This window comes from Ostrea edulis, chromosome 1 (assembly GCF_947568905.1).
Source record: "Ostrea edulis chromosome 1, xbOstEdul1.1, whole genome shotgun sequence".
Taxonomy (NCBI): Eukaryota; Metazoa; Mollusca; class Bivalvia; order Ostreida; family Ostreidae; genus Ostrea; species Ostrea edulis.
In genome coordinates this window covers 67,904,424-67,923,659 of record NC_079164.1, presented here as the reverse complement: position 1 = coordinate 67,923,659, position 19,236 = coordinate 67,904,424, and the positions used below count along the sequence as shown (strand labels likewise).

General features: G+C 35.6%; 1 protein-coding gene across 12 annotated transcripts in view; it reads left to right on the top strand.

The window, feature by feature from the left end:
- The window catches only part of LOC125646072 (rootletin-like), a 63,036-nt gene extending 45,087 nt beyond the window's left edge, over window positions 1-17,949 (top strand). For all 12 annotated transcript variants that reach the window (XM_048872237.2, XM_048872229.2, XM_048872220.2 and 9 more), the window contains 15 exons: window positions 343-539; window positions 723-898; window positions 1,254-1,439; window positions 1,558-1,802; window positions 2,345-2,777; window positions 2,937-3,163; window positions 3,292-3,412; window positions 7,864-8,027; window positions 9,123-9,302; window positions 11,248-11,528; window positions 11,795-11,924; window positions 12,234-12,434; window positions 12,819-12,988; window positions 15,384-15,525; window positions 16,245-17,949. In XM_048872237.2, coding sequence (XP_048728194.2) covers window positions 343-539; window positions 723-898; window positions 1,254-1,439; window positions 1,558-1,802; window positions 2,345-2,777; window positions 2,937-3,163; window positions 3,292-3,412; window positions 7,864-8,027; window positions 9,123-9,302; window positions 11,248-11,528; window positions 11,795-11,924; window positions 12,234-12,434; window positions 12,819-12,988; window positions 15,384-15,525; window positions 16,245-16,589 — 3,198 coding nt within the window. In that variant the 3' untranslated portion in view covers window positions 16,590-17,949. The remainder of the gene's footprint in view (window positions 1-342; window positions 540-722; window positions 899-1,253; window positions 1,440-1,557; window positions 1,803-2,344; window positions 2,778-2,936; window positions 3,164-3,291; window positions 3,413-7,863; window positions 8,028-9,122; window positions 9,303-11,247; window positions 11,529-11,794; window positions 11,925-12,233; window positions 12,435-12,818; window positions 12,989-15,383; window positions 15,526-16,244) is intronic.
- Window positions 17,950-19,236: the final 1,287 nt, after the last annotated feature.

The following is a 19,236-nucleotide window of genomic DNA, read 5'->3' as shown; positions in this document are numbered from 1 at the left end:
AAAAAGGTTTTTGATAAGTGAGATCCATGCAATAATTTAGAAAGATTTATCCAAGATTTAGGTCTGTATGATAGATAATCAGAAAACTGTCTAAAACATATTTGCTTAACCTTGCAGCAGTGATATACTATGTATCAGTTTTGTTTACATAAAGTCGAGTGTAAACTATACTTCAAGAGGATAACTGTTCGATATTATGAGTGTTATATTGCAGTTATAAAATTATAAATGTGACATAGCATGCTTTAATTCTATTAGTAACACTTTTACTTTCAGTTTGCTTTTGTTGTTACAACACTGCTGAAATGAGTCTCAACAGGTTCATTTCTCTTTCGTTTACAGACCATGTCTCTCCTGGAACAAGAGAAGAGCACTCTGGCTGAAAAGAACAACAATCTGACCATGGAACTGGCTAATTTGAATGTTGAGTATGAGCGTCTGAGACGCGAGTACCAAGCTCGACAGGAACAGGACAAGAACAACATGAATGGACTCAATCAGGAACTCAGAAATTTGAGAGGACAGTTTGAGGACACATGGTAGGCTGGGTTGAATTTTGTTTCAATTTTGTAGTCGGTTGTAATGAAATCGTATGTTTATTACAAAATGGATAAGCAATGGAATGAATTCTTTAATGTTATATTTAGTGTTTACAATAATTGCTCTTGATCTTGCTATGCTATAGATCAAATCAACATGTTATTTCATTTTGAATATCTCAGTATGAACCATGAGAAGGAGATGAAGGATCTGACCAATCAGATTAGAGAGCTAGAAAGACAGAGAGAGTCCGCTCTGAGAGAGGTTGCTGATCTCAAGACTCAGCTGAAACTTGTGGAGGAGGCTCGAGATAATGTCCGCCGAGATCTGATTGACTCCAACAGGAAAGTCAGGGAAGGTCAGTACTTAAGTTTGTTTCTCAAGAAGTTTCAAATTACAGTCAAACCTTGTTATCTCAATCTCGATGCGACTGAGAAAAAACTTGAAGATATCCGAGGATTCAAGATATTGAGGGTAAAATACTAAACAAATAAGTGGTTGGGACTTCCCAATCACTTCGACATATCCATGGTATTCGAGATATCAGTGTTTGGGATACTGAAGTTTAACTGTATCTTGTTTTAATGTTCAACATATCTGGTTAACGGTTTGGGAAATATAGAAAAGCAGGCTGCATTATCTTAAAATTGAGTACAGTTTCTTCTTTTTTATGTTTTTGTCTGTTTTCATTATTATATGTGTTTGTTGAATAGGTGAGGAGGTGATGGAGCTGATGAGGAAGGACATGATTGAACTGAAGAGAAACCTAAATGATGAAGTCAGAGAAAAGGAACTGTTCTCCAAGACAAATGAGGACCTGAGGGGTACCGTAAAAAAGAATGAAGTGGAAAAGACAGAGCTAAGCAGGGACCTGTGTGACCACAGACAGAAATGTAGCAGTAAGTATGACATTTCACTGTCACAGGAACCATTGAATTCACAGCTGTTATATAATATAAAAGAGAGAATATTTTTGTGGAGAACTTGTTATATGTTGTTTTTGATTTTTCAATACAGTCTTGGAGGAGCAGAAGGCAAATGTTCAGAAGGAGGCTGCTGACTTGAGAGCTAGTCTACGTGAGGTGGAGAAAGCTCGTCTGGAAGCCAGACGTGAACTGCAGGATCTCAGACGCCAGGTCAAGATGCTGGACAGTGAAAGATCCAAGCTTGGTAAAGAGGTGGTGGATCTACAGGCACGAGTTAGTCGGGATGAAGAGAAGGAGGAGGAAGGCAGAAGACATGCTTTTGATCTGAAACAGAAGGTGAGATTTTATTCATCTTAAAATCACTGAAAAGAAATGTCAGATGTGATCTGCAATGATCAACTCACACTTTTAGAAATCATGTGTATACTTATGCCAAATACTGTTTTTCTTTGTTAGGTTAAGCATCAGGTAAAAGAAATTGTCAATGATATTTTCTCTTTCCGTTCTGTTTCAGATGAATTATTTAATTACCGTTTTCCACAAGTTTTTATTTTCTGTTACGTTCATTGTTCATGACATTTCATCATGTTTAATCTCTCATTTTGATAAAATTCTACAATTACTATGAAATCACAAATTTTCATGGGGGTTTAATTTTTGTTGATGTATGTGGTAGGAATATTTCTATCTACATGTATTCAAATTTTCTGTGAAAGGAGAAATTTAGCTTCAAACCACAACATCAAGACTTCAAGGACAAATAATTTTTTCTCAAACCACAAAAATTTCACCCCAAGAAAATGAATGATTACACAGTATGTTATACATATGATTTTGAAGGTTACCACATCTTATTAGATTTCAATTGAATTGAATAGGTTGTAGAGACTGAAGCTAGTCGTGAAGCTGTACGAAAGGAACTTGCCAACCTTCAGCGTAAGATGGGTGAGCTGATCGATGAATCCAGATTGAAGGAGAAGGACTACCAAATGGCACTGGAGGACAGCCGCCGTTGTGAGAGAAAATTAGAAGATCAGCGTCGTAACTTGGAAATCAATCTTGAGAACACCAATGCTGAGGCTGCTGAACTTAAACTTAGGCTCAGTGGGTCAGAGGGAAGAGTTAATGCCCTTGAGGCTCAGTTGGCTAGAATAGAGGGTGCTAAACAGGATGTTGAGTTTAAACTTAGCAGCATTGTATCCAGTCTAAAGAGAACCATTGGATTCAGACAAGAAATGCCCAGGGCCAGAAGTCCAGTCAGGTCCCGCAGTCATAGCCCAAGAAGATCCAGACCCAACTCCCCATCTAAAGGTATTATATTAGTCTTCTTACTCTTGCAGTACAGGTTTAATGGGAACAATTTCTGATACCTTTCATAAAACTTGCAGATCATCATTGTCAGAAATAAGTGCATTACTAGTGTTTTTGAAGATTTTTATTTAAACATTATTTAATTGATTTCTATTGTAGGATTTGAAAACACCTATGCCACCACTACTGAGGGCCGCGGTAGCCCCATCCCCAGGACTGGTTCTCCTGAAAGATCTGGCAGCCCCGTGCGTACTTCTTCTCGTGGTGTGTCCCCAGTCAGGTTTGAGAGGGTCGGAGAAGTTAATGCCCTGGATGTAGACCCTGAGGCAGTCAGAATGGCTCTCAGAGATTTCGTACAACAGCTTGCCGGAGCAGAGAGAGAGAGGGTAAGTAAAAGATTTCAAAGGCTGGGAATTTTACCTGTCCAGCATTCTACTTCATCTTGAAAAATGAACATGCAGTCTTTCATACACAAGATACCCAACTATTATGCTAATATTGGTTTCTGGTTTAGGATGATGCCCTTGCCAATGTCCGCAGTATGGCCATCCAACTGAAAGAATTAGAAGAGGAGAAGGACAGGACTGAGAGGAGACATCAGATTCTGCAAAAATCCCTGGGAGACGTGGAGGAAGGTAGGGGACACAACTCTTGTCAATATGTGTTTGTGGAGGTCAGGTGGTCGAACCCGTCTAACCGCCACTTGTTCAATACTGTAAACCAACATTTATTCGCGAGCGAGAAATTTTCGCTAGGTTTGCAAGAACCACTTCATCATGAAAATTTCTCGCTGCAAAGCAGACCTTTATTGTTTCTTGGATGTTTAAGATTATCTTGGTCGCAAAAATTAGTCACTGCAAACCAGTTCATCACGAGTAAATCGCGAAATAAAGTCGTCGCGAATAAAAGTCGGTTTACAGTAATTCATACAGTATTCAGTTTGTGAATGCAGTAGATTTAATTTCAAAGTGCATTTTGTACATTTCCCCAAAAATGAATTATTTTCATGGGATCAGATTATCACTCCTGTGTTTTAAAGCAAAGAATTTCTTTTGGGGATTTATGTTTTCAAAGTACGATGTAGCATTAACTTACTTTATGTAATATGAATTGTATAGATTTATATTTGATATCTACTTCATTTTAGAATGCAGCAAAATTTCAATGCTATGTGGGGATAAAAAATTACATTGAATTTCATAACTCAAAGTGCACAATTTCAGGGGAACAGTATGTGCATAAGATAGAATGATACATAGGAAATACTAGATGTATCGTAATGCATTATGCTGGAGCTAGGAGTTAAAATTTGTTGTAGTTTACACTCTCTAGTTTTTGGAGGCCTTGAAAGTTAGAAACATGCATTACATGTATATTAGTAGGTAAAAAAAAACTTCCCACTCAAAACTAATGACTTCACAGTAGTATGTACAGTCGTGTATCGTCCTGGAATCGGAAAACATTGATGACTTTGCAGGGTTAGGTATGTGATAAATTGCATGCAGCAGGTAATGGGTGTACACTAGTTAATACATGTAAATGTAATTAATGCACATTTGTCTTCTAGTTAGATATTGTTTCAGACACCTTATGTGATATAACAAATTCTACAGTATGTAACAGTCATTGTGTTATTGATGTTTGTGGTCAGTGTTTGACCTTAATTCTTGTTCACTGGCCTGAGATGGACCAATAATTGGAAGGGTCGTTAAATTTAAAACATACTCTGTCTGTTGTGCTGGTAAAAAAATTCATGTTTGGTTTATGAAAAAAAAATCTTCACCCATAATGGACCAGGTGTGAAAAAAAATGAAATTTAGAATTAATATTTGGCAAATAGAAATGACTTCAGAAAATTGAGATAGGAGGCCTTCATCCCAAGATGCCCATCTTGTACCTGATGATGTTTTAGAGGAAGAGGCTGGTGTTAGAAAATTTAAAGAAAGTAATTGAGGATGATTCCTCTGATTATGACTATGATTGAATACTGCCTAATATTTCTGAATATTCTGAATAAATCAAAATCAATTATCAAAATTCGCATTTTAATATCTTTTAATGGTAGAAGTTCGATATTAAGTGCTTTCCATTTTATCTTGAGTCACCAGAAGCACAGACAGATCTGTTACAGGACCAGTGGGTTAAAGTGCTAAGCTGTGAAATTGTAATTAGTTTGTGGTAAACTGCATAGTCAATATTCCAGTTAGAAAAATGATTTACAATTTACATATTTTATTATTTTCAATAAGTACCTGTATAAAGTTGACACAATTTATGCATTGTGCTCAGTGAGTAATTTGATTCTAGAAGGGTTGGTAAAAACACTGTTAGATTGCTCCTGGAGGCATTAACATGTTTGGTCAGCTCTTGATCGAACTCGTTAGAGATCACTGATTGATTGTTTATGGTGTTCAACAATCATCAAAAGTCACCTGCAGACAAAGGAATTGATTTCGTCAGATAAAATTGAATCCACGGGATTGTATATCATTCTGGTGTCGATTGAATCACGGTAAAAGTGATCCCTAGTACTTGTAGGTTTTCATTTCCGTGATAATTCTGGGTTTTATTACGAGTTAAAACTACACTGATTGTGCAGGGTTCACCGGGAACAGCAATAAGAGATTGCCATTATCTGATTTTACATTAGATTTCCATTTTGAGTATGTTAATCATGGATTAAGCAGGGTCACTTGTAAAGAATCTGTTAGCCATGAATATTCATAGACATTCTAAAGCTTATAAAAAACATTAATTAGGGTTTGTCCAGCACATAAGTATTTATAGACAGGTAAATTTAACTTATCAGGAACATTTTCTCTACAGTCCTTTTTGTAACTCTGATGTGTCAAAGTTTCTATCAAATGTTCAGTTTGATTTTTTTTTTTTTTTCTTTTTTTTTTTTTTTTTTGCATTTAATTCCTTAATATTCAATTTGAGACTTATAGTTTGATAATTTGATAAAGAAGAAATGAAATATGATCATTTGGTATATTTGAGTGTAAGTATTTATAGACAGGTAAATTTAACTTATCAGGAACATTTTCTCTACAGTCCTTTTTGTAACTCTGATGTGTCAATGTTTCTATCAAATGTTCAGTTTGATTTTCTTTTCTTTTTCTTTTTTTTGCATTTAATTTCCTTAATATTCAATTTGAGACCTATAGTTTGATAATTTGATAAGAAGAAATGAAATATGATCATTTGGTATATTTGAGTAATTTACTTATATCAGCATGACAGAGTTCTGAATAAATCATTTATCGTTAAAATTTGCTCCATGATGTAATTTTTGAAATTGTATACCCATTGCTAAAATACAAGGCATTGAAATGTTAACTCAGCAAATTGTTTTCAAAAACTTTAACAAAATGAGTATTCCTGTGTTATTTGATCAGGCAGGGGTAGCGTTAGTAAAACCAGACACTGTATATACATGTCCAATTTGTCGTTTATTATATTGCCCATTGTGAGAGGTGAATAGATTTCATTGTATGGTGTTGATCCCGTGATAAACTATTGACACGATGCATTACATGTATATTAGTAGGTAAAGAAACTTCCCGCTCTATATCTGCCCAGCCTAGGCATGTTGGAGCATGCAATATGATCTGAAAATCAATAATACTTATTTTCTCTGTCTAAAGACCGTAAAAGTTTAAAGGGAAATTGCAGTTTTGGTTTTTGGCTGCATAGATGGATGAACGATAAAGGACATCCGCCCTTTTGGGGGAGGATTAAGAAAATGAAGTGTTTTCATGCAGATTTATCTTGTGAAAGTTAAGGAAAAAGAATGTAGGAAGAAATGAAAATTTGACTCAGGGATTTTTGTGATATTTTTGTGACTGGCAGCATATTCTTGCCTTTATCATGGCATACAGAGTTTATATGATGAACTATATTCCTCCGGAGAAGTTCGAAAATGTCCCAGCAAAAGTGCCACTCAGCAAACCTCTTCCGTCTGTGCAATATTACGACATTTTCGGTATGTAGCTCAAGGCTTATCTGCCAAACTGTATTTGTTTTGGCAGGCAGAATGTACAAATAAAATTGATAATATACATGATATCTATCAGCTGGTAGTAGGTCTTTCTCATGCTAGATCATATACGTGTTTAAGAATTTTTAATTATTATACAGACTTGGCAAAAATTTGCAAATTGTAGAATTAAATATGAAAGATAAATGCATTGTAATAATATAAAGAGATTAAGAGGTCACGGAAATAACTTAGTGTATTCAAGTAGAAAATGGCAAGCTTGGTAATCCCCTTTCTGTGGAAACATTGAATGATTGTGTATTGAAATATTGCTGAATGGGCTAATGCAACACTCTGCCAGATATTAAGTAATTTTAATAGGAATTGTAGTTTCTTTTTTGGCATGAGCCTAAATCAATTTTCACACAACAACACCATAATTAAAACAGTCCTCACAATTCTAATTTTGTTTTCACAGTCGTAAAGCTTTGTTGCAATCTTGTTTTAATCCATTTAAAGACCCAGTAGTTTTAAAAATGATTTGTAAAATTCCCATAGACAATCAATATAAGATGAATTTGGTTTAAAGCCCCGAGTGACAATCGAATGTTGCCTGTCAATGATACAAGTTCAGGAGATTGTAATCTCTGAATTTGCATTTCATGTCAAGAATCAGACTTGTAGCTAATATGTATCGTTATAGACACGACTATTGGGTCAATACAAGGGCTCTAGGGGGTGAAATTCAATAAGCTGCCACACCAGGTACCAACCATCTTTGTTTTAAGATGACTTTAAATAGACTTTGTCCACAAACTAAGATAAGAGGTCCATAACAATTCTCACGAGTTTATTTATTCAAGATAGCTAATTTGTTAAAATGGACAGATTATCTTATCAACATTTTGCACTTTATTATGTACTGGTTCATGAAATAGAATCAGAAAATCTTTAAAATCTGGGCATTTCTGACCATAAAGGTCTGTTGATGAATGAATAAAACACTCAGCAATTACACAGTGAATATGGTTGATATACAGACATATGAAATGTGTCATACAAAGTCTCTAACATGTCATAAATACATGTTTGGTTTCTCATTAACAGACAAGAGAGGAATTGACAGTCGCTTGGCCAGCGCTCAGACTGCACTCATGCTGCAGGAGGAAACAATCCGCAGAAATGAACGAGAGCGTAAAGTCATGGCTGACAAGATCAACAGTTTGGAGAGGAGTCTGGCTGCTGCTGACACCGAAAAGAGGCAGCAGGAGGTCAGCAACTGCTAACATCTCAATATAACATCCAATCACAGCATACAACTTAATGACATCCAATCACAACCTAAATCTCCATGATGTCCAATCACAACCCACATGTCAATGACATCAAATCACATAGCGAACATTTCAATAATATCAACGAAATCACATACATAACATATCAAAGAAATCATATTGCAAACATTACAGTGACATCAACCAAACACAACATCTCAGCCAATCACAACACAGCCAACATCTCAACAACATACAAATCACAACAATGTAATGCTGCTCTATCCTCTACATTTAGGATAGGTTTTACTGACACGGCACCATTCAAAATTACTGCTTTGTTTAAAATGTTACATGAAACATTTTAAAATATATTGATCAGTTCCAGGGAATTACAAAGTCTAAACCAATACATCTTTTAAAAATAATAAATTTTTCTTATAACATTTATGTACTCCCCATTTAAAATGATATTATGTTGTTTATTAGACCTGAAGTAATTAACTCTGCATTCTTTATGAACTTTGACTTAAAAATCGCAGCTGCCATAATTTTTTGTCATGTAACAGAATTTTCACATCAATGCTATTGTGCTAGTGATATTGGAAAACTGATAACCTACGCATTCTTGTGAATGATCACAGAGATTGTTAGCAAGAAAAAAATTGTAGCATTGATGTAATTTACACTGCAGTCATTAATTATACATAGTCATTGTTTCCCATGTGTATGCTTTAGCTTTTCATTATTATCTTTAAATACTCTTATGAATCAATACTATATGTCAATTAGGGAGGGGGGGGGGGACTTGACAGAATAAACAATTATCAACACTTCTTAAGTTATCTATTTTTTAGAGCAATGATTTGCACAATATGCTTGTCAACATTATAGCAATGGAATAATAAACATGATAAAGGCAAACCAAAATATTAGTGTGAGATACATGCAACACAAAGCTGAGCTGTGCGTTTTCTTCAATAAAAGCCTTCAATTCAAATTGAATTGGATGTGACAATAATTCATTTATTATAAGTTTTTTATTTGTCTTTGAACATTTTTAATCTGTATGAATACTTGTGATATTAACAGGAGAAGATTGCCAAGTTGAGGGCTAATGAGGCTCGCTTGGAGGAGGACAAAAAGGCTCTTAGACTGACCCTAGATGATGCTGAAAACCGCTGTACCAAGTTAGAGCTTGGGAGACGATCCCTGGAGGGTGACCTTCAGAGGTTCAAACTGGTGATGAATGACAAGGAAACTGAAAACCAGGTAAGAGGTGGATCCAAATTCTGTGTGATGATTGAAGGTAGTCTCCACTTCCATGTCCATTGAAAGAGGATGAATATGCATGGCACCTGTTACAGGCCTTCCCCATGACATCATAATTAAAGAGGATGAATATGCATGACACCTATTACAGGCCTTCCCCATGACATCATAATTAAAGAGGATGAATATGCATGACACCTATTACAGGCCTTCCCCATGACATCATAATTAAAGAGGATGTATATGCATGACATCTATTACAGGCCTTCCCCATGACATCATAATTAAAGAGGATGAATATGCATGACACCTATTACAGGCCTTCCCCATGACATCATAATTAAAGAGGATGAATATGCATGACACCTATTACAGGCATTCCCCATGACATCATAATTTTATGTCTTTGATACGTTCAACAGTATACCGGTACTTTCAAACAGTAATGAAAACTGTTTTAGGTGTTGGTCTCAAAACGTTAAAGGGGGTGAATGTGTTACGTAGTAATTTGCAGAGATAATATGAGGTCCATGAAGAAATACATATTAGGTGATCTGTACTAATGATATTCACTCATTAAGATATTTCATCTCAATAAGAGAATATTGTTAGTATGCTTCACCATATACCGTATAAATGGAATTTTTAACGAGACACAAATTGAGTGATTTGTCCATAAATCATGGATATATATATATATTTTTATTGAGAGCTAATTTTTGTGACTTTATAATTCCAAAAAAGATAGCTATTACCTCCGATATGGAATAAATGTTGGAGATATTCAATTTTAGCGATCTCATCACTCTCGATAATAATGCCAAAATTAAATCGATATGGAATAAATATTAGCTATATTCAATTTTATTGATCTCATCACTCTAACTAATAATGCCAAAATTAAATCTTCGCTAAAAATTCTACTCATGCGGTATATGTTCATGGACCCCTTCATCATTCTTGTCATGACTTTGTGTCCATCTGTTCCCCAAACACTCTGACTTTTCTTGTGCCTGATTTCTCTTTATTGGAATGCTCTTTTATGTAGTTCTAGTGAATAATGAATGAGACAAGGGGAAAAGTAGCACTTCTTAGATAGAGGGACATATATTATTGAAGCCCAGGCCTGTGTGGAGTGCATTCTGCTTGTTTATCTGTTTGGTGCTCCTTGATTTCTGGAATGGTGCTTTTGTAGTTTGAACTGATTCTTTAAAACAATGTATACATCTGAAAAACCTCCAACTGGAAAAAGAGTGAGAAAGGCAAACATAAGGTTTGAACAGTTTATAGGAAGTGGTAGCTCCTACGAAAGTGAGGATAAGGAGATTTTACAGTGTCAGAATGACTTGTCTAAGACACAGGTGCCTGATATCGTGCTTAGGCATTTAGAAAAGGACAGGTTCAGGATGGTCTTTGTTGAAGATGATTCAGAAAACAACACCAGCAGTGTGGAGATGAGACATTTCAAGGTCAAATTTTGAAGGTTTTTCAATGTGATGGACGAAGAGAAATTTATGTTCAGCTTGAACAATCAGATGGGAAAATGATAAAAAACAAAAATGCTACAAATGTTCATGCATTTGGAATTCTAGCCTGCTATGATACATCTTATTTGTTTAACATGTGTGTTTGTGTTGTGACACGGGAAACATAATGAAACAAGGATGGTGAAAAGTATTTTAGAGTTCTTGCTCGCTATTATTATTTATTTGTTAAACCTTGTGTTGTACCATAGAAACTTTGATATACATGTGGAGGAATGATGCATGTATTTTGAAGTCTATCTCACTGTATTATATTTGATTTATTTTAAGATATGTAAGATGAAAGTCATACTAATGCAAGGAAATTACTACTTTCTGAAGATACTAGTACTTATTTGTTCAAAATGAGATACTTATTTGTTCAGAAGAGATACTTACTAGGATTTTTTATCACACTTAAGGTGCTGCAGGATCGCATCGAGAGTCTGAACAAACAAGTCCAGAACCTCGAGTCTAAGTCCCAGTCCTTAGAACTGACCATTGACCGACTGACCTCCAGTCTCCATAAGACAGAGGAGGAGGAATCCAACCAGAAAGATCGTGTCCAGTCTCTGAACTTGACCCTGTCTGACAACCAGGCTGTCATCAACGAGCTCCAGGAGCGAATCAGTCAGCTCCAGAAGGGGCTCTCCAGCAGCGAGCATGACCGACGAGTCCTGCAGGAGAGGCTTGATTCCACCAGGTACAGAATCTGTCTGGGTGTCTGTGTCTCCAAACGAGATACCAGTATCAATCAGTTGTATGTAAAAATGGTTCTTGTAAGTAGTAATGAAAAATATTAGCTGAGTATATAAGATAACTAATAAGCCATTTTGATGGCGAATCATCTCATAGTTTTAGATAACGATTTCTAAATATTAAAGCATTATTTTAAAAAGTTTTTATTATAGCATTTTGTGTCGAACTGACCAAGAAACATTTTTGTAACCCTGATTTTATGGATTGTAGACAAGCTTTGAATGAAGCTAAGAAACAGAACCATGGTTTACTGGAGCGTGTCCAGGGACTACAGAATGAGGTGGCAGACAGTGATGTTCGCCGAGCGGAACTGGAGGGACAACTCCGCCAGTCACACACAGTCAGTGGACTTTAGATTTATCTAAACTGTTTGAAAATTTTATACATGTAGCTGAAGGCAGTGTAGTAGCCGTTCCAGTTTTATCTGCTAATCCAGTAAAAAAAATTCATAATTTCCCAAGATTCTAAAGTCATGAAAATCTACTCCTTGCACTATTTCCATGTTGCCTAGGATTATTAGTCCAATCTCAGTTGCTCAGTGTCTCCTGAATGTTTTCTCTTTATAAATCTATGGTGTTAATCCTGTGAAAGTCTAACAACGTTGAAGTTGATTGGTATTGTGATTTAAAATGACTTGATATATTTCCAGTTGTTGGTACAGAGACAAGAAAGGGAACAAGACTTAAACCAGAACATTCAGAAAATCAGCAACGAGAAACAGCTTCTGCATGAACGAGTCCAGGAACTCTCCAGACTGATGTCCAATCTCGAGACTGAGAAATCCGAGATGGAGCGTTCATCAGCAAGACTTGAGAAAGACAAATCTGCACTGAAAAAGACATTGGATAAGGTAGTAACATGAAAATCTCAGTACCTAATATAATTCAACAAACAAGCTGTTATTGCAAATTTTATGAAAATAACTCATGGTCTGATGTATAATAGAAAATATTTAATATTCTGACTAAATTCATATAATGAATAACTATTATCAGATGTGATTTTTCAAATTTTCAAGCAGTTGGAATTTATTCCAAGATGTAATTTACAATAATAAAAAAACATCCATAAAAATTTCATTTCAGCATGTGAGATTGATATTCAATTCAAATATATAAACAAAGTAGTTGGACTGTTTACTTGCAATTATAGGCATTATCTAAATGAATTTCTATGGTTACTGCCAATTAAGTTGCAGTAGATTATCCAGTCATATAAAAACTTCTTGGTTTAGGTTGAGAGAGAAAAACTGCGAACTGAGGAGATGGCCAGCAAGTCCGTTGTGGAGAAAGGAAACCTGGACCGCACGCTGAACCGTCTGGAGGACGACAACACTGACCTTCAGAAACAGGTCCAACAACTGCAAGCTCAGCTGGCTGAAGCAGAGCAGCAACACGCCCAGAGGTAGGTGAAATCAGTACCATAATGTAAACACACAGCACAGGATTGTAATGTCCAGAGATAGGGATATAACACACAGCACAGGATTGTAATGTCCAGAGATAGGGATATAACACATAGCACAGGATTGTAATGTCCAGAGATAGGGATATAACACATAGCACAGGATTGTAATGTCCAGAGATAGGGATATAACACATAGCACAGGATTGTAATATAAAACACATAGGGAAAAATAGGTGTAATAATGTAACACACGTAGCACATAGTTATAATGCCCAGGGATAGGAAAAATCTGTGTAATAGCACACAGCACATACAGTTATAATGCCCAGGGATAGGCAAAATCTGTGTAATAGCACACAGCACATAGTTATAATGCCCAGGGATAGGCAAAATCTGTGTAATAGCACACAGCACATAGTTATAATGCCCAGGGATAGGCAAAATCTGTGTAATAGCTACACACAGCACATAGTTATAATGCCCAGGGATAGGCAAAATCTGTGTAATAGCTACACACAGCACATATATGTAGTTATAATGCCCAGGGATAGGCAAAATCTGTGTAATAGCTACACACAGCACATAGTTATAATGCCCAGGGATAGGCAAAATCTATGTAATAGCTACACACAGCATATGATATTGATACTTTTGAGGGAGTTACAGAACATCATTCATTCACACCCAGTAATTTCAATACTGAACCAAAATAAAAATGAAATGCAAAATTCTTTACTAGATTTTGCACATGAAGCAGTTTCTATATATGGTAACAACCCCCCCCCCCCCCCCCCCCCCCCCCACACACACACACACACACACACGCAAAATAGTCAGTTGTTAATGTTATTTCCATAGGCTCAGTACAAATCAGTCATTAATGTTTATTTCCATAGGCTCAGTACAACTCAGTCGTTAATGTTATTTCCTTAGCCTCAGTACAACTTAGTCATTAATGTTATTTCCATAGCCTCAGTACAACTCAGTCGTTAATGTTATTTCTTTAGCCTCAGTACAACTCAGTCGTTAATGTTATTTCTTTAGCCTCAGTACAACTCAGTCGTTAATGTTATTTCCTCAGCCTCAGTACAATGCAGACAGAACATATCTGGAGGTGTGGGTATAAGATGTTGTATAGTGTTCACATCTAGGAATGCAGAATGTCGCAGAAATCCTGAACCTGCTTTATTAAACACTCAGCCAAGTTTTCACAATATTCTTTTATTTAGTTTGAACAGAACTTTCAAAAACGATATTTGGGGGAACCATTGTCAGAGTGTTGGACAAATGCCAGGGAAACCTTTCTGTCTGAGCATAAATTTTGCTGAGATTAATCAAAGGAGCTTTGAAGCGGGTTGCTTAAGTATAGAGAAGTGGTTTTAAAATTTGTGCAAATGGGAGGGGGGGGGGGGGGTTAGCAGAACTAGGCTCTTATTTGGTTCCTCTGGGAGAGAGTGTATACTTGTTAAATTATTTTCAAGACACAATACATCTAGAGTGAAAGCCCCCATGTCCTCCTCACGCTGTCAATGGGGTGTCAGGGATGTAGTTAAGTATGTCTACAGTGTGTTTTGACTTTTGTTTTATGACTGAATGCATGCAGAGATATTTTTATGACCCATCATTGACATGTCAGGGCAGTATCTTTCATATATTCTATATTGGCATGTTGATGAGAGATGTTGCAAGTTTGATGACCTTGACATTATACATTAGGCTTACTGTATACCCGGAAAATTTCGCCCAAATTTTATTTTACTCAACTTGCACTCATCCATGAGTGAATTCATATTGAAAAATCTAAATTTTATTCATTAGTAAATGTTTTTGGAGAAACAGTATTAATCATTTTTCAATGTATGAGGGTGAAAATAACATGGGGGAGGGGCGTGTTCCTGTTATACAGTTTATTCTAGAACACTAGTAAGACATCTAGAACCCGTTTATTCTAGTTTACCCCTGGAGGTGCACTGCATCCTGTGGACACAATTCTTGTTGAATTTGTTTATTTTCTTGAATTTGTATTATTTGTTGATGTTTTCTGATTTACTTCTCGTTCAAATTTAATTAACCTTTAAACAATTAATCGTGGATTAATTTTCACATTACAGATTTTGAAACTTTTTTTTGGAAAATATTCATATTCAAGGAAATTACTAGCATATATTGTATGATGTGAATAAAATTAGGTACATTAGAATATTCAGCTTTGTTACAAGACAGTCATATTCATCTCAGTAAATGCTACAACCAGTTCATGTAGTGACTTTTAATTTTAACTATATTTGTGATGGTTTAACTATTAGTACAGTCCTTTAGATTATTTGACGATTGGAACAGTCCATTTAATTAAGTAATAGATCAGTTCGTTTCATGGTTGAACAATTTTCAGGTTGATTGATCTGACCACCAGACATAGAGCAGAGACCGAGATGGAGACGGAGAGACTGAGATCAGCTCAGATTCAGGCTGAGAGAATGCTCGAGACTCGTGAGCGTGCTCACCGAGCCAAGGTCAAGGGACTGGAAGAAACGGTAAGTATTTAATTTATTAGTCAAAATTAATGTATTTTTGTAACTCTTGAGAGTATGCATGTTTACTTTTCTGAATATCTGATATCCTCGCATGCAAGTGGAGTGAAACTTACCTGCTAAATTATAGCTAATGTAGAAAAGTATGAAACTTGCCTGCTACATTATAGCTAATGTAGAAAAGCATGAAACTTACCCGCTAAATTATAGCTAATGTAGAAAAGTATTAAACTTACCCGCTAAATTACAGCTAATGTAGAAAAGTATGGAACCTAACCGCTAAATTATAGCTAATGTAGAAAAGTATTAAACTTACCCGCTAAATCATAGCTAATATAGAAAAGTATGAAACTTGCCTGCTAAATTATATAGCTAATGTAGAAAAGTATGGAACCTAACCACTAAATTATAGCTAATGTAGAAAAGTATTAAACTTACCCGCTAAATCATAGCTAATGTAGAAAAGTATGAAACTTGCCTGCTAAATTATATAGCTAATGTAGAAAAGTATGGAACCTAACCACTAAATTATAGCTAATGTAGAAAAGTATTAAACTTACCTGCTAAATCATAGCTAATGTAGAAAAGTATGAAACTTGCCCGCTAAATCATAGCTGATGTAGAAAAGTATGAAACTTGCCCGCTAAATTATATAGCTAACGTAGAAAAGCATGAAACTTTTGTCATTGTGTTGTGAATACATTTGTGATTAATCATTTCAGGTTGCCACATTGAAGGATCAGCTTGCCACTGAGATGAGAAAACGGCAGCAGTACATCTCCAGAAGCGCCCGCACTGGGGATGAAATTCGGGACATTCGTGGAGTCCTAGACAATTCACTGGGCAACATCACTCGCGACCAGTCCTTGGACCCGCTGCTGCTGGAAACCGAAACCAGGAAACTAGACGATTCCATGAACTTCGAACGCAGTTATCCGACACCGACCGCATCCCGCAGAAGATTGAGTCCTGGACGGGATTACAGAAGATACGGTGGGCTGACGTCCACTCCTAACGTCCGTCGTAGTATGAGTCCGCTATCACTCCGAAAGAAACTTCAGAAATAACTGCCTTTTTATCAGTTATCATTTATATAAATGAAAAATAGATATTTATTTTTGCTACGTCTTGCTTAATATCTATGCAAGAATGGATTTTACATGTGGGAAAGAAAGGAATTTGATGACTAGAAGTTTGTGTGAATCTTTCATTCCATTTGAAGAAAAAAAGACACATTCCAGCATTAACAGCATGTTGTTGAAAGATATGGCAGCGGTCATGTGCCTGACATAAAATCAAATCAATAGATAGATTTATATTTAGGTTTTATATTAATTTTGTGTCACGTTTAACCAATAGTAATGATGATTCACGTTAATAATCATAGCATCTGGGTGTTATTGTGAAAATTGGAATGGGAAAAGGTTTTTAACATAAAGAAATTTTGTTGTTAAGGAGTTTAATTTTTATGTTGTGTGTCTTTAGGAATATATATATTTATCAGTATTATGTTATATTTGTAGGCTCTCGTCATTGTTAATTGATAATTAATACAATACTGTGATATAATGACCAATTTTTGTTTTTGGATTGGCAGTTTTTATTATTGATTCCGTCCATTTAGCACAGACGGCTGAGAAAGCATGGATCTGTTTCGAGGAGGCGCTGGCCCGAGATTTTTTTGGTGGATTAATCAGGTCTGAAAATTTGTTAAATTGATAGAAAACTTTCGCAAATCAGTGATGTACAAGTGATTTGGTTTGAGACATTTCAAAGAACGTGATCCCTGCTTTTAGTATCAGCTAGGAACAGAAACCCCAAGGAGTGTATTAGAATTCATTGTTCAAAGTGCAAAGAGCTAATGTACTATCTAGTTGTACTTATCTATTTGATGTTACATGTAGATGTCTAGTTAATGAGATATATTACATTAGATGTTTTGGATTGTTCCCAGCACGGCAAGTTACTGTGGCAACCGTAGGAAAAAAATCTCTAGTAATTCTATTTTACCAAATATTGAGCTGTTTTGTATTTGTTGTGATTTTTTTAAATTAAGATATGATTTTGATCTTGATTTGAGAGTTGAAATCTATTACACTATTTCAGATTATTTGTTTCTGTGATAATAGAATGAAGTCCCTTAATTCCTATTTTTATGTTTACACAAAAAGGCAATGAGCAGATTGTGATGGACTCGAAACAAGAGTCAGAGTTATACTTAGTCACTTCATTTCGTCCAATAGTTTTTTTTTATTTTCTTCGTTTTTAGAATCCTTTTTTAAAAATCTCTTTGCAGCAAGTTTGTTTTTGTTTTGATGTTGATTTTTGCTATCTCTTATCATTGTGTTTTGTACAGCTATTATCTTCACCTTTTTATATCTTTATTTCTTCACAGCAAAGAGCAATGAATAAAGTGTGCATACTATTTGAACATCTTCTGTTGTTACACTCGTAAAAAGAGACCCCAAATGTGATGACACCCCTTTTTCTTGTGAACTAATCTGTGCAGTTCATAATGTGCCTTGTGAACTAATCTGTGCAGTTCATAATGTGCCTTGTGAACTAATCTGTGCAGTTCATAATGTGCCTTGTGAACTAATCTGTGCAGTTCATAATGTGCCTTGTGAACTAATCTGTGCAGTTCATAATGTGCCTTGTGCATGTTCATAATAAACGAGAACCATGTACATTGTAGGTCACAACACATTTAAGTCGCCTGCTCCTCCAAGGGCAGATTTAAATCAACATTACTTTGCAATGTTTGCATATCGATTACAAAAAGCCTTTTAAACTTTTATTATAAAAACTTTTAGACACCACCTGGTGTTCCTCACAGGGATTATGCTTTGAAAAAATACCCACAGCATATGACGCTCTATTCCAATTTCACAAACTAGATGTATTGTTTCTTAAACTCAGTGTGACCCACTTTTGTTCAGACCATGTCCCACCTACCCTGGGGGTCAGAAAGTTTCTCCAGCAATATATCTGGAATATGAACGGAAAAAAATGGTGCTGGAATTCTTCAGAATGCATAAAACACAATTTTACTACAGATTAAGAATGACAGAATTTATTATGCTTATTAAATAGCATGTAATTAAGTACCTGTGTTAGAAATTGAAATCTACAGCAAGCATAAATGCTTGTTGAAGTTGCTAACACACTCATGGTAGTGATACAACAGCATGTGCTTCTCCACTGTGTGAAATTTATTATTTTGGTAAATGCCCTCCATCACTAGTTTAGTTTTTCTTGCACGTGTGCTTGTATAGAAGATTTAAAATTTTGATAATTGGTTGATTTTTGGACAAATTAGATCAGCCCCTTATCTGCCTAAACTGGATTCCGGAAGCAACATTATTCACCGATCGACCTTTGGTTGACCCAGCAGAGAGGGATAATTTAAGATTACTGGTTGATGAGTGTCTTGGAGTAAACAAATTGTAGACAACTAAAATTTTCATTTGGACAAGTGAAAATTTGAGATAAGAGGACCACAGGCTTTATAGTTCACCTGAATACTAGTTAAAAGTATCACTAGTTCTAAGGGCATTCCTTTTCAAGAGTCCTGAAACAATTTACATCCCCCTTCTACAAAAGATGCTTCATACCAATTTGAAAAGAAATGGAATGGTAGTTATCAAGAAAATAAAAATTTCTATTGTTCACTCATTTAATATTTAACTGACCATTTTGGCTTCACCCCAATAC